Here is a 16162-nt window from a genome sequence, read left to right as displayed (position 1 = left end):
TGGACGACCCCCGTCTCCTGCAGGCCACCCCATATCTGGTAGAGATCGCCCTGACCGCTTCATGTCTCTTTTATGAAGTATTTATTCCATGTTTAGTGCTCTGTAAATGTTCCTGGCCAAAAGATGTAAACATTTTCCAGGCGCTTGCTCGATCGTGCCGTTGGGGAATACTTTTTACAGCTCCCCTATTCCGGCTCCCGGGTGAACTGTTTTTTTGCTTCCCTCTGGAACATGTAGGGGTAAGATCAATGTCCATTCCCCCTTTGTAAAGCACACTTTGTTGCCTGTGTATGGAATGCACTATACAAATAAAGTTTGATTTGATATGTACACAAGGTGGTCAACACAGCCTGTATGGACCCAATATGGTCAACACAGCCTGTATAGATCCAAGTTGGTCAACACAACCTGTATAGATCCACGGTGGTCAACGCAGCATGTACAGTTGTGTTCTAAATAATAGCAGTGTTTAAAAAAAAAGTGAGTAAAGCTCAAAATCCTTATAGCTTTTATTTCCATACACGCAAATGCATTGGGAACACTGCACATTCTATTCCAAATCAAAACAAGGCAAATTTATAAAATTTGTTATTTCTTAAAGAAAGTGAGGAAAAGGGATTAGGCTGTTAAAAAAAAATAGCAGTGTCTGCATTTGTCTTTACAAACTCAAACATTTACTGTATAAACTGAAAAATGCTTATCAAGATTTAGCTTTCCTGTGAATCACTGAACAAATATTTAGTTGTATAACCACTTTTTCTGAGAACTGCTTCACATCTGTGCTGCATGGAATCGACCAACTTCTGGCACCTGTGAAGAGGTATTCCAGCCCAGGACTATTGGACTACATTCCACAATTCCTCTGCATTTCTTGGTTTTGCCTCAGAAACAGCATTTCTGAGGTCACCCCACAAGTTTTCTATTGGATTAAGGTCCAGGGATTGGGCTGGCCCCTCCATAACATTAATCTTGTTGGTCTGGAACCAGACGCTGCTCGCTTACTAGTGGGTAGCTCAGCAAGAGTTCAAGCCCAGGGGAATATAGAACGCATACTAATGCATACTCCATTGGGCTGTGTGACATGATTTTCTTTTTTTTCTTCTTTTTTAATTTAACATAGATGGTTCACACTGACTTAAACATCACAATCACAAGGTTTGCATGTAAATATCACAGGTGCATCTAACATGGTGCATCTAACATGGTTTCAGCAGTTTCCACAAAATGTTTGTTAAAGGCACAACAGGGGGCAAAAGACTAAACAATAAAACCAAGTTATACACTCAACAAGTGGCAAACAAAAGACAAAGCTTACAGACTTACAAGTTGGCACAGGACAACACACAGCTACAGCAAATAATGAACAGACAAAGAATAAGAGAGGAGCTACATGTAGGCTATATACACAGACTAAAAAGACAGGTGGAAACCAACCAAACAATCAGTGGCACAGGTGTCCTCTCAATCAGTCAATTTAGCCAGTTGTAGTCCACTATTGGCGCAGGGTTTCCAACAATGTCTCTGATTGGTGGAGACATTGCTGTTGCACTATAGGAGTGTGGGTAGTGTATTTTTCCTGTATGAGCAGCAGTCTGAGGGGACAAAATGAGGACGGACTTCAAAAGTGTCAAAAATAAATTTTTTGAGATAAAGTTCTGAAAAATGTCCCTCTACATCTACCATGTCATGTCATTTTTGTCATTAACAGTAAAACAATTTTGATGCGCTGTGGGCTCAATTTTTGATATTTCAAAAATCTGTACAGATTGTCTGTGGAGGACAGTCTGAAGATGTAGTGTAGTAATTGAGGTGTCAATTGACCAAAAAATGTGGGAGTAGGGTTAGATAGGTTTTACAGTTTTTTGAGAGAAAGAGTGATGGACTTCATAATTCCCACCAGCTCAAAGCATGTGGAAGTTTCTGCTCACTTGGGCCTACATGTTGGTGGTGGTTGAAAAAGTGATAGCATGTACGGCTGATTTGTTATCCTTCATCTGGACTATTGGCCCACAATGCCAGTTGAAGACTTCTGGCATAGGATTGGACCCATGTACAAAGTTTTGTGATTTTTCATGCATGGGAAGTCAGACTTCCTTGGAAGATTCATATTCTGAATATTGGTAAATACAAGAGGGAGCGTCAGCTGAGGCTCCCGGCCCCTCATAAGCACATGTGAGTAAGCCAACTTGTGTTAGGGTTTGCAGGTAAGGTAGACCAAAAGATGCTTATGGCAGGCAGGCGGAGCAGGTTCAGGAGATTTTAATGTCAAATGCAAGGAACAGGAACACATGAGAGCACTTCTTGCAAAGGCAAAGCGTTTAGTAACAACAGCAGCTCAGCCACGAAGTCTAAGACCAGGTAAAGTTACAGAGCGGGGTCGCCGAGTGCTGAGGCGCATGGAGGGTAAAAATCACCAACGCCAATGCAAACCTCCTCTGGCATTAACATCAGCACAAAAACTACACTGGGAGCTTAATGACATGGCTGAGCAGCTGCATGCAAGCCTTACATCAAGCACAATGCCAAGCGTCGGATGGAGTGGGGTAAAGCACCCCACCACTGGACTCTGGAGCAGTGGAAACGTGTTCTGTGCAGTGATGAATCACACTTCTCTATCTGGCAGTCTGATGGATGAGTCTGGGCTTGGCGAATGCCAGGAGAACGTTACCTGCCTGACTGCATTGTGCCAACTGTAAAGTTTGATGGAGGAGGGATAATGGTCTGGGGTTGTTTTTCTGGGGTTGACCTTGAAGGGAAATGTTGATGCTTCAGCTTACCAAGACATTGCAGACAATTCTATGCTTCCGGCTTTGTGGGAACAGTTTGGGGAAGGCCCTTTTCTGTTCAGGCAGGATTGTGCCCCAGTGCACAAAGCAAGGTCCATAAAGGCATGGTTGGGAGGTTGGTGTGGAAGAACTTGACTGGCCCGCACAGAGCCCTGACCTCAACCCCATATAACACCTTTGGGATGAACTAGAATGGAGATTGCGAGCTAGACCGTCTCATTCAACATATTAATGCCTTTGAATTTAGAATGGGATGTCATAAAAGCTCCTGAAGGTGTAATGTGTAGGTGGCCCAATACTTTTGTCCAGATAATGTACTTTGCACGCAGTATCCAATTGGGACATACTACCTTGTCATAGCAGTGTCTCTTCCTTTCCATTCCTTGGGACCACCATCCACAAATCCCTCTCATGGGATCCCAACACCAGTCTCAAAATAAGCAAAGCCCATCAGCGACTCTACTTCCTGCGGCAGCTGAAAAAGTTCAAGGTCAGTCGGGAAGCCATGACTCATTTTACAGATCAGCTATAGAGTGTGCTCGCTTTTTCCATCCTTGTCTGGTACGGCAACACAACCACTCAGGACAGGACTCAGTTGGAAAGAGTTGTACGTAGAGCATCTAAAATCATTGGCTGTAGTCTCCCCTTGCTGTCTTCCATCTACTCCAGCAGAATAGTCAGGAAGGCTAAAAAGATCACAGCTGATCTCCCTCACTCAGCTCACAATTTCACTAATCTGTTCCCATCAGGAAGGAGATACAGGAGCATCACATGCAGGACAAATCTCTTCGGGATAGCGCCCATCCCAAAGCTATCCAGCATCTGAACTTGCACAGAAACTACCTCAGGCGCCTAGCACCTGCTGCACTTCATGTGTCATATGACACAACCATTCTACCACATACCACTTGTACTGTATGTGTATTGCATGCCGTTTGTTTTGATGTTTGTTTGATGTGATGAGCGAACCCAGACACATCCCTATCAACGTGTTGACATGGCAAATAAATTATTGAATTGAATTGAAAATGGAATTGTGCCTTGAGATCTGACGACATCTGCCGCTGTCCATGTAGCGACATTCGTCCACAGCTGGGATTCATCAAAATGCCTCTGGTGCGACTCGCACGTGACAATTTCTGATGAGCACAGGATTGTGGGTCAGTTTAGCCAGAAAAGTGTGCTGGCCTGCAAACAGCAAAATGCAACCGGATGTAGTAGGACATCCTGGCATTTTTTGCCATACTGCATGTGACATACTATGTATTGGGACATACTACATACATTTTTGGCATACTATATAGTATGGAAGTATGCGATTTGCAACGCAGTCTGCGAGAGCTGGAGCACTAGGAGCAGGTGGACACAAGGAAGACAGGGACCGTGACGGGAGCTGGGGACACAAACAACACACATGGAGGACAGGACAAGGAGCACAAGATAATGCACACTAGGAACATTTCCTGGTGACATGGTGCAGAGTCTCAGGGGGAAGTGACAGGGAGGGGGTCGGGACCACAACAACTTGTGTTAATACCGCAATATATTAATAGAGTAGGATAAGATAGTAAATGACAAGAATCAAGTACTGCTGGCTAATAGATATATTATCTAAATAGTAAAATGAAACAATGAATCAATGTATTCGCTACAAAACATACCTCGAACAAGGGTGAATAACATACAAGATATCATTAGGCTATCAGCTCTAAACGAGACTGTGAAACAGCTATGTGCCTAGCACACAGGAGATCGTGCTAAACAAAGTCTCACAATAATGTATTGTTTCACGGCTTTCTGATCAAGGTTCCTCCTCAAAATGCGTACACTATATACAGTATGTCATACATTTCCAAAATGATACCCTTATTAACATGAACATCCTCTCATGGGACGAAACAGGCCCTTCTTATCACAACAGCTCAGATATGGGTTCTCCTGTGTCTCCTCAAATAATTAAAGAATTATTAACACTAGAATTTAAGCTTTGTTATACTTTGCTATAATGCAGTTTCAATCAAATGGATAATCAGTCAGTCTGTCTGACTAAAAGCTTTGACACTTTCCCTGGCACTCATATGTTGTCAATCTCCTGTGGACTCTTCCATGGTCCATTAAAGAAGACTTATGACGAAATGCTTTGCCACATTCCTGGCACTGATATGGTTTCTCTCCTGTGTGGATTCTCCCATGATTCACCAAAGAAGTCCTTTGACTAAAAGCTTTGTCACATTCCTCACACTGATATGGTTTCTCTCCTGTGTGGGTTCTTCTATGGACATCTAAATTACACTTACGAACAAAAACTTTGTCACATCTCTCACACTGATATGGTTTCTCACCAGTGTGGATTCTTTTATGTTTACTTAAACTACCTCTTTCACTAAAAGCTCTGTCACATTCCTGGCACTGATATGGCTTCTCCCCAGTGTGGATTCTTCTATGTCTAACTAATCTACCCTTTTCATTAAAAGCTTTGTCACATTCCTCACATTGGTATGGTTTTTCTCCTGTATGGATTCTTCTATGGACAACTAAAATACTCCTTTTACGAAAAGCTTTGTCACATTCGTCACACTGATATGGTTTCTCTCCTGTGTGGATTCTTTGATGGCTAACTAAAATGCTCTTTTTATGAAAAGCTCTGCCACATTCCTCACATTGATATGGGTTTTCTCCTATGTGGATTATTCTATGGACAACTAAACTACCCTTTTGACTAATCGCCTTGTCACGTTCCTCAAACTCATATGGATTCTTTGCTGTCTTGCTCTCAGCACCCCCAGAAGAGTCATCATCACTCTCAGTGCCAGAACTGGGAATAGGTCTGGTCCAGTGGCAGGGGCTGGTCTTGAGGCAAGTCTCAGGGCTGGCGCAAGGGCTGGGAATAGGTCTAGAACACTTAGCCTGTGTTCTCCTTGATTTGATAGGCGATTTCAGCACTCTGGTAGTCAGAGGCCTGAGGCCGCAGGCCATTAGTTCAGGCAGCAGTCCTCCTCTCTCCTCCTCCTCTTCTAAACTCTGAGCTGCAGGACAGTCTGGAGTTACAGAACGGGGCTGAGAGTCACTGGCTGGTTCTGGTGCTCCATAGTCCTCTTCATCAGACTCTGCTTTGATCTGTACCTCAGTTGTGTTGGTGGGTAGAGAGTCTCTTTCTATGGTCTCCACAGTTGGAGTTTGGTCAAGAGGTGGGAGTTGAGATGAGTCCTCCAGATCACAGTGAGTTTTCACTCTTGGAGAAGTGAATATGGAGTCTGTAGTATCAGTCTGCAGCCCTTGAAGCTGCTCTCCCCCCTGACTGATCCACAGCTCCTGTTCCTCTTTAATCTGTGGGGGCTCTGGGAGAGAGAGCTGCTGGACATCTGGGGGGAAAATGAAGATAAATATTAGGATAAAAAGCCTACTTCGGTACTCTACAATATAACATGTCTGACAGTGAAAATCATGGAAATCCAATTCAGACAAGGGTTCGTTTTTTAAATCGCTAACCACAGCCATATTAGAATTTGCTCTGAGCTAACTTAACAGTGCTAGCCTGCTATCAACACCTCCCCTTAACTTGGAGGAGCTAGCTAGCAAGTCCAAAAAGTCATTTTATCAAGCACTGAAGAGAACTCCCAATAACCATGTCTACAAAACGTTTTCTATGAACACAGTGAATTTGGAGTCAAGCCTTGAAGTGTGACATCACAGTAGACTCATGATGATAGTTCCAGACTATGCACAAATTGAACAATTGAGCAGCGACATAAAATTCAGGATGGTTCAGTTCTAGGGACAGTGGCTCCCCCAGAACATTTTCATAGGGATGGCCAGTTGGGACCAGTAGAATTGTTAGGGTGGCAGAGCTGCTGAAGCAGCGTCCAGGGTGCGTGTTTTATGTGCCCGTAATGTGCGCCCTGATGGGAGGTTGCTCAGTGTCTGCCAGCACAGAAGGGCTCGAGCAGTGGGGTTTTAAAAACAGGTCTACCATGAAAACTTTGCGCCAACAAAGGCCAATATTATATACACCTCCCCTCCAGCAAGAAGCTGCGGTCCATTAAGGCCAAGACCTCATGCCACAAAAACAGCTTCTTCCCCACTGCACTGCCATCAGCCTCATCAACAAGGCTTGTGTCCCCATCTGACCATATCCTGGGGGGAGGGGGGAGGGGATGGTCAGAGGGGGACACAAGCCTTGTTGATGAGGCTGATGGCAGTGGGGAAGAAGATGTTTTTGCACACAACCGCTGATGAGGAAGAAGACGACAGCCTCCGCGCCTTCCCTGCAAGTAGCAAGAGATGGTGCAAGACCAACTTGCGAAATGAATGTCGCCAACCAAACATCGAACTGGTAGGCCAAGGTACGGTGGAGCGTCCTATTCAGGACGGGCGGTCATCCCCATCGTCGAAAACTGAGGCCTGCCAGTGCTTTAACTCAATGGCGAGGGCCTCACCACTGCCAAACTCGAGGTTGTGCATCACTTGGCTGATTCCAACTGGGCAGCGGTTGAGCTCCTGCAGGAGACACACTGCAAAGATGATAACATCCTCAAGATGCCTGGGTTCCATCTCGCTGGGTCCACCTACAGTAAGCAACACGGTGTGGCAACCTTCGTCAGGACTGATCTAAGCTGGTCAGCCAGTAGCCAATCCGCACCAGGCTCTAACATCAAGTGGCTGGTTACTAAAATCCAGGAAACATCAGTCATCAACATATACAAGCCCCCACCGTCAGAGCTGTCTGCGTCATCACTCCCATCCGAAGCCCGTCATTTATGCAGGTAACTTCACTGTCAACACACACATTGGAGTTACTACCACACAACACCTAAATGAGTGGCACTGAACGAATTGGCCTCCAACACCAATGCTCTGCTGCTGTTCAACCCTAAGTAGCCTCCAAACTTCTTCTCTGCACGCTGGAATACCTCCACCAACCCAGACCTGGCCTTCACTGTGTGCACAGCAATGACCCGGTTTTCTCTGGACTTGTGACTCAAATGCTTTTCTAGCCTCACCGACTTTGAAGCAGCTCTTTCAGCTTTAACATCCATGTAACTGCCTTCTTCAGGCTGTCAGTCTGAGTAATGATGAATAAGCTTGTTAATAGACTGTGTTTGTGCCTTCTGTCTTGACAAAGTTCATGTTGACCATTCGCTTAACTTCAGCATCATCTTGTTATCTCTCTTGAAAAGTATTATTAAGGTAGGCCTGTTGTGGTTTTTCACATGCCTCTTTAATATGATCTTTAGAAACTCTTTAGAAACGAAATAGCTTCCCCACTTGCTCCAGCACGCATGCGCACAGCGCGCAAGCGTTGCTCCAGCACGCTGTGCACATGCGTGCTGGAGCAAGTGAGGAAGCTATTTCGTTTCTAAAGACGTTTCTAAAGATCATATTACAGAGGCATGTGAAAAACCACAACAGGCCTACGCTCTATGTAAGCACAACTAGCGATTCATAAAGACAGATTGATGAAAACAACCGTTTTTAACCGTAAATAAGGTCCAGGTTGTCAAAAACGAGCTTTGTCCTTTAAGGCTCCCGAAAGAAGCAAACGCGTTTTCCGAAATGCTTCTTAACCAAAGACGATCTTTTGTTAAGTAGAATTTGTAAGATGGGTCTGAGGCGTTCTTAACACTCCTCTTAGCGACCAAACGCTTGCAGATCCAGCCGTGTCAGGCAAAAGGAGATATTAATCTAATGCGCACTGTTCGTCTTGTGTTTTCCCCTTTTGCCTTTCTTTCTTTCATGCACCCTTTAGTGTTTAAAATTGGGGAAAACCTAAAAATCTCTCCTCTATGTAATATGGTTACATGTGTTTTAAATGTTTTACCGTAGGCTATATATCCCTCTTATCAGAATGGATTCCTTTTATAATAAGAATGACGTGGATTTATATAGGTCTAGCACCTTTCACCTGTTTTTGCTTCAATGGCTTAGCGTGCTACTAACCGTTTTCTGCCTCCCCTAGTGCCTCTCTCTCTCCCTCCTACCTTCTAAGCAGGTCCAGTGGATGCCCCACTGTCGCCCGCAGACCACCCTGAGTTCGATAGATACCCCCGAGTCAGCTGTGGATGTTGTAGTATTTAGTTAACACACACACACACACGTACACACAGACACACATCAGTCCACATCCGGCTTAGGCTTAGGCCTGGACCTGGGCCCAGTCCCCCTTCCCCTCACCATAACCCGGGTCCGTATCCCTTTCCCACCCCCACCCTACCCCCGACCCCTGCCTCTACCTGGACCCAGGCACACTCACACACACAGACATACTCCAGTCCTGGGCTCGGATCCCCTCACCCTAACCCGGGTCTGTATACTTTTCCTACCCCCACCCTACCCCAACCCCTGCCTCTATCTGGGCCCAGGCACACTCACGCACACACAGACACACACCAGTGTTTGCCATACCTCTCCCATGATGCTCTTAGCCTTTCTTGCTCTGAAAATGTAATTTAATGTAATTTATTGCTCTATAAATGTTCTTAGCAGTTAGAACATTTATATATATATTCCAGGAGCTTGCTCCAGGTTGCCTGTTTTAATATCTGTGTTGCTTTTATGGCTCTGTGTGCTACTAACCCTGTTCTGCCTTCCCTCTCCCTAGTGCCTCTCTCTCTCCCTCCTATCTTCTAACCAGGTCCAGTGGATGCCCCACTGTCACCAGCAGACCACCCTGAGTCCGATAGATACTCCTGTGTCTGCTGTGGTGTACAACCACTAACCCTGCCTCTCCCTGTTATACTCTAAAGAGGTCCTGTGGACTCCCCCTGTCTCCTGCAGGCCACCCTGTAGCAGGCCCCGAAGAAGTAACCCCCCCCCCCCTCCCCGGCCAAAAGTCCACCTTGTGGCCCCTGGAAAGGCCCCCTGCCTCCTCGTGACTAGCTCCTTCCCACTCTGTGTCGTCAGCTGTCCCTATCCAGCCAACCCTACCCCTTTTTTACCCTTGGCTCTCTGCTTTCTGTTTCCCCACCTCTGCCTTGCGGCATTCTCTATGAGCCTGTTCTGCTAAGTGCTTATGTGCTTTGTTATATGATTCACTTAAATATCATATTAGAGACTACAGGGATAGCTAACACATAATGGCCTACCATGTAGGCAACTTCTCTGTAACTATTTATGTACTCTCCTGTTAGTCATGTCTCTCTTATGAAGCATCTAGCCCATGTTTACTGCTCTGTATATGTTCAATTAGTATTATAATCGCGGTCGGGCGCCTCATTTCCCCGTGTGTTCATTTTTAGCGTTATTTTATTGATGGGGGGTAAGTAGGACGCCACTTATTACATCAAATTTTAATTTGGGAGCATGCAATTATGTGGAACAATCGATTAACCTGGCATCAATTGTTTTGTTTTCAGTACCGAGGTGGTGGACAGCTCCTGTAAAGAAGCTTCTTAAGAGTGCTAAGAAGGGCATTAAGAAGAGCTCAAAGAAGACGTTCGGGAAACACATGCTGTGTTCACACCGGGCGCAAATTTTTCCTGTGGCGCGGCGAGTTTACATAGAAAGTCAATACAATTCGCGCAAACTGGGCGGCGGGTGGCACGGGCGGCGCAAATCGCAGAACTCGGCGGCGCAACGGCCAGGATTGACCAGAATGTTGCCGCGCGGCGACCAATTGATCGGCGACCAACTGGCCGGCGCAAATTCTCTCGCCGCGCCCGGTGTGAACTAGGGCTGGGAGTCCGAACTTCGGGATTCGAATATAATTCGAATATTGACAGAAATACTGGTATTCGAACGAATATTAGGCAGCCCTTAATATTCGAACCTGTTATAGGCATAATTTTTTGTAAATGTGTTGGCTAGCAAACGTTGCTTTTGATTCAGATTCAGAGGGTTTTTCACGCCTGGTGAAGTTGCAATCGCGAGCTCATTAGCAAGGCTATTGGACACCTGGGCTCCTGTAGGAGGTGACGTTAGTTAGCACGCGTTCCAGGCAACCCGTAACTCGTGTTTTTCCGACCTCCTACACGTGAAAATGCTCTGGAATGGCAGTCAAACCCGTAACTTCCCACCCGTGAACTCGTACAGATCGATGTAGGCTACTGCCATTCCAGAGCATTTTCACGTGTAGGACGTCGGAAAAACACGAGTTACGGGTTGCCTGGAACGCACCATAAACCCAAGCATGTAGTCATGCCTAAACACTGACTAAACTCTTAGTTGCTACTAGTTAGTCGCATATTAGTTTGGTGTCTAATTTCGGTTGCACCACGGCAATTTAGGCGTTGTCTTAACTAGTAACTACTAACTAGTTACTAAAAAATAGTCGTTGTATGACTGTGACGGCAGGATCCAAATAGCCAATCGGTAAGCAAGTAAAAATGTAAACAAGAAGGTTGATCGCCCTTACTCAGCCCTTACCAAGGAGCTTGGGCCGTGTCCCAATGTCCATATTACATACTATATAGTACATACTGCAACTCGCCTACTACATGCGATTTAGTACATACCTATACTACTCCACGAAAACATGTTTAGTATGCGAGATAAATGTAGCATGCTTCACGAGTCATCCAGTGAAAGCGACGGGCTCCGGCTCACAACAATATTGAGCTAGCCAGGCATTTGAGTTGGTCATCCAACACGCTCGATCCTCACCTTTCTGTATAATCCCAACTGTGAAATGGATGTGATAATAGTCCACAAAATATTCTTCCTTTGCCTCGTTTAGCACCAGCTGCAACTCTCCTCCAAATGCATTATCTCCGTTAGCAAGGCTAACGTTGCACTCGGTAGCTTGTGCTTATTATTATTATTATTATTGGGGTTGGTGCTTGTGCAGTGGAGGGGTTCTTTTGGGGGAGTTGGAGCCGTTGGATTGTTATGCTTAAATGATCCTAGCCAGCTAGTTTGATAACCTTTTTTGATTCAGACATAGCGTAGGCTGCCTGGTACCGTCCACTGACCAGTTGCTGGTTAACTATGAGAGGCAGGATCCCAGCCGACCGTTGCTTCCCCCCAACCCGCAACGGAGGGTTATCAGCTGGGCTGGGACTCCCCTCGCAGTTAATCTTGATATAACTAAGACATCTGAAAAAAAAAATCATTCTGAAAACATCATTGCTTATCGATATTGCCTATGATACAATGCCCACTAGTGGACAGAATGTGCACAACTTTATTTTAAAACCTAGGTAGGTCTTTCTGTAAGAATTTAATGGTAAAAAATATTATTAATAATAATTCGAATATATTCGAATATTATTATTAATAAATAAACGAACTTCGAATATGATTTTTGGGCAAAAGTCCCAGCCCTAGTGTGAACACAGCATTAAGGCTCCGTCTTAGCGACCTCTTCTTTGGAGCCGTCTTAACTCCTTAAGAAGGTTCTTCGGTAAACGCGGCCAATATACAATTCTATATTGAGTAAAGTACAACTATATGTTGAGTGAAATACACTCTATATTGAGGGAAATACAACTTAGAGGGAAATGCAACTCTATATTGGATGAAATGGCAGTAGAGTTGTTTTCATTTTATGATACATAGAGTAAATTTTCATAATCTAGAGTTAAATATGAACACTGGATAGAGTAGAATTAACTCAGAAAAATGAACTTTGCAGTAAGAGTAAGTTTTACTCTATTTAGACTGGGACCAAATGTTATCTGTTGTAGAGTAGAATTGTATTCAATTTGAGTAAAATTTACTCAAAAAATTTACTGTGTACTAGATTCGGGAGGCCTACCAGCACCCCTGAAAAAAATCCCTGGGTAAACACTGAAGTCATCCACACGGTGTATGGCCGTCTGAGGCAGCAAGAACTCCTCCAATCCTCGTTTGATTCCTCAGTTTATAGTGTTTTCCGTTTTCAAGTCAGCACCGGGCCCAACACAGTTTTGCTGAGCCTATATATCAGTAGTTAATGAAAATGAAAGCATGCAACTTTCAAGCAACAGTGCACAGCTAACGCCTTCTGATCAGCCTACTAGGAAAACAGACTGCAGACTGTCAGAGCACCATGATATGGACAGATGAAAACATAATCGATGACAGCGCACCTACACATTGACAAGTCAAAAAAATAGTCAGTCAAAAAAAATGTGTATGCAAATACATTTACAGTATTTGCTACAGTTGAGCTACAGATCAAATGATAGGTTTAGAAACTATTTTATTTTGATCGATTCAAATTTGTATGACCCTCCCCTGGACTCAAATTAAAAAACAGTAACCCTCGCTTGGACTAAAATTAAAAAAGCATGACCTTCCCCTGTTTTCCTCCAGTGATCCCCTCCCATAAATGTTGAACAGTCCCTTACAATAACACATTTTAGAGGTGAGACCGTGATACAGTGAAACCATGGTATTTTTTAAGGTTATCATGTCAAAATCCCTACCCGCTCATGCCTAGATGTAACTGCCATGGTAAGCATTTTTAGAGGGCACTTAGCACTGTCACAGGTCGCAGGTCAGTTTTGCTTCCACCCTCCTCACTTGCACATGCTGGGTTCTATCTCTGGTCCTCTGACTAAACGCACATGACAATTATTTACGTTAGCCAGCTACGCCACCGAAAAGCTAGCGATTCGATGGCGCAGGTGGGCGGTAGACTACTACTCTGAGGAATGTTCTGAAACCAGTTCTGGGCGTACATCCTCAGGATGACCTACTAGTGCCTTACGACCCATTTGAGTAACCATGGATAGCGAATATCTATCAGAATGCCATTTTATTAGCTTAATTCATGGGTAGCGCATCGCATATAGGTAGGAAATGTCGATAGACATTTCGACATTGTCTACCTGACAGAATCCGCTACACATGAATTAAGCACAATAGGCTACAATGGGTTGTAGTGCATTATGCTTAACATACCCTCTCTGACAGGATGCGCCGTAGGTTTAAGCACAGGCTATAGTCTCGGCTAATATAATGCAGATGAGGGTATAAATAGCATACAGAACCTGTTCGATGCAGCTTGATCTCGGATTGAACGTCCAACATCGTTTGCAGCGTGCTTTTGTCCTCGGAACGACAGATTTCCTCTTGGCGCTCTGCAAGCGTTTTTTCATACTGCCCAAATATCTCCAAAGCTGCCGCTGCTAATCGCTCGTTGACAAAATCTCTGAATAGCTGGAGTTTTGACATTTTTACGGTTTAAAATTAGGACACGCTACGAGTTGCTCCAGCTAGGCTCCAGCAGTGTAGTCCAGACCTTGGGACCTAGGCTACTCACGAAACTCATGTCCGGTATCTTTCTTTCAAAGAATTTCTAAATAAAGGTCCAACAACCAGACCATGGTTCAGCCCCGACAAAACGTTGCAAAACGGTTATTGAAACGGAAACAGTGGTCCATTGAACACCCAAGCATCCCGTCTCGGGACTGAAAGGGGTAGGCTCTTTTTCGACAACCTGGAACTTATTTACGGCATATTATAAGACGTTTGACCATGCGTTTGACATCGAGATAACTTTGGAAATTTAAAGGAGTAGTGAAGGGAAAATGCATGTTTAGCCCTGTTTTAAGGTTACATATGATCATATACAATGATTCAGATCAAAACGTTGACAAAGCTAGCATTTTCGAGAAAGTTGATAATTGCTCTACCACCGTTTTGGTCATACAATGGATGTGGATGGGCATCTTGAAAAATCATTCAAAAACATGTTAAACTCTCGATTTCAAAGACAATAAACTCACTTAGGTGTTAGTTGGCGTTCTGGCATATAATTCGCCATAAAGTAAGATTCTAGTTCATCTGGAAAGGCTTTTTAAAAATATTTAGCATCAAACTATTTAGTCGCAGCACATACGTGTATATTGCGCAATGCCTTGATCTTGCGGTAGGCGATGTCCGTGGATTCCGCTCAGCTTCCTTATTTTTAGCCGCAACAACAAGACAGGCTCGTGCGAAGCATTTGTTTGGGATCTCTACAATGACATGCTATTGTGCCGTTGCCAATTGTGGCAAAATCCGTTCATCTGTAACTTGTCATAGACTTCCCTACAACGATCCCGCAAGATTGAAGTTGTGGCTAGAATCTCTTTACTTGGACGTAAACACACCCGTGGATATTCTTCGGGTCTTAGATCACCATGTGTGCGCTTTGCATTTTGAGGACAAATGTTATAAGCCTAGGCTATTCTCGAAGAAATCTCCCAAAACGGTCTTCCACAAACGTGATGCTGTTCCGACTTTACATAGAGGAACGACAAAAGACGAACGAGTGGAAGAACTTGAGGTAAGTTCTTATTGCCAGCTGTGTGTGTGTGTGTGTGTGCCCGTGTGTGTGTGTGTCTAAGCATAATAATAATAATAATCCCTTTGCTAAGACTAACTTTAGAAAAATAGAATTGTAAGAAGTGGTCTTACAGCATGAAATTATCAAAACTGTAGATTTATTAGCTCGGACATAAATACTAGTGGTAAAAGCAGGACTCACTTTCAACAGGCAAGGAGTCAGACTCATGGACCGAAAGGTTTGCCATGTCAGCTGTTAGCAACAGGTCCCACTCGGTACAGCAAACTGTACAAACTTTCCTCTTGGGTGGGCATCTGTCGGCAATGTTTGCAAGCACACCACCAAACACCCGTGGTTCGTGGTATAGCGACAGCTTCATCGACCGTCTGAGGCTCTGCGGTTCGGCGAGCCTCCATCTCTTCCATTTGCTGTAGTTCCTCCTCACTATATTCAGGCTCGAAACAATAAGCGCCGCCATCAAAGTCTAATTCCTCCCGATCAAATTCATACTCTTCTAGATCAACCATTTTGATAAGCGTTTTCTGAACTGTAGCCTAGGGCTTCCTTGTCTGTGAGCTAAAGAGTAGCGTGAGCATTGAGCAAACTAGCTAGCCTAGCTAACATAAACAATAGCTACCATAAGTAGAATCACCTCTGCGGATTGATCTACACATCTAGTACAACGGTCGCGTCAATACAAGTCAATGGATTTCATAAAATGATCAATAAAACCATACAGGATTCATACTTTGCGGCGAATTTGATGTCAGAACACCAACGGACACCAATTACACCCTCAGTGAGCTTCTTGTCTTTGAAATCGAGGGTCTAGCATGTTTTTGAATGATTTTTCAAGATGCCCATCCACATCCATTGTATGACCAAAACGGTGGTAGAGCAATTATCAACTTTCTCGAAAATGCTAGTTTTGTCAACGTTTTGATCTGAACCATTGTATATGATCATTAGTAACCTTAAAACAGGGCTAAACATGCATTTTCCCTTTACTATTCCTTTAAGGAGCTTGTCACCCATGCTGAATGTGCAAGTTCAAAACCCATAAAACTTGTGGGTTCAAAACTTGTAGTGGGGATAGTTTTTTGTCACTGGATGTTATAGAAGCTATGTAAAAATGCAGTTACCTGTTGGTTGTATGTCAATTATTGAATTTATGTGCAGTAATTAA

The 16162-nt window shown here is 44.2% G+C and overlaps 1 protein-coding gene across 1 annotated transcript; it reads right to left on the bottom strand.

The window, feature by feature from the left end:
• Positions 1-549: 549 nt before the first annotated feature.
• On the bottom strand, positions 550-13773 carry LOC311322968 (uncharacterized protein). Its single transcript, XM_084455087.1, has 2 exons — positions 13697-13773; positions 550-6148 (listed from the first exon to the last, which is right to left on the bottom strand). The coding sequence occupies exons 1-2, from the start codon at positions 13734-13736 to the stop codon at positions 4833-4835; spliced, it is 1356 nt and encodes a 451-aa protein (XP_084311213.1). The 5' UTR covers positions 13737-13773; the 3' UTR covers positions 550-4832.
• Between the last annotated feature and the right edge of the window lie 2389 nt (positions 13774-16162).

The sequence above is a fragment of the Borostomias antarcticus genome, assembly GCF_949987555.1.
Source record: "Borostomias antarcticus genome assembly, chromosome: 21".
Classification (NCBI taxonomy): domain Eukaryota; kingdom Metazoa; phylum Chordata; class Actinopteri; order Stomiiformes; family Stomiidae; genus Borostomias; species Borostomias antarcticus.
The sequence above is the reverse complement of the archived record's forward strand: the minus strand, read 5'-3'. Positions and strand labels throughout refer to the sequence as shown.

Coding starts and splice junctions, on each gene's coding strand:
- LOC311322968 (XM_084455087.1), bottom strand. CDS start 13,736: ATGTTGGACGTTCAATCCGAGATCAAGCTGCATCGAACAG. Junction 6,149..13,696: donor GATCAAGCTGCATCGAACAG/GTTCTGTATGCT, acceptor TTTTCCCCCCAG/ATGTCCAGCAGCTCTCTCTC.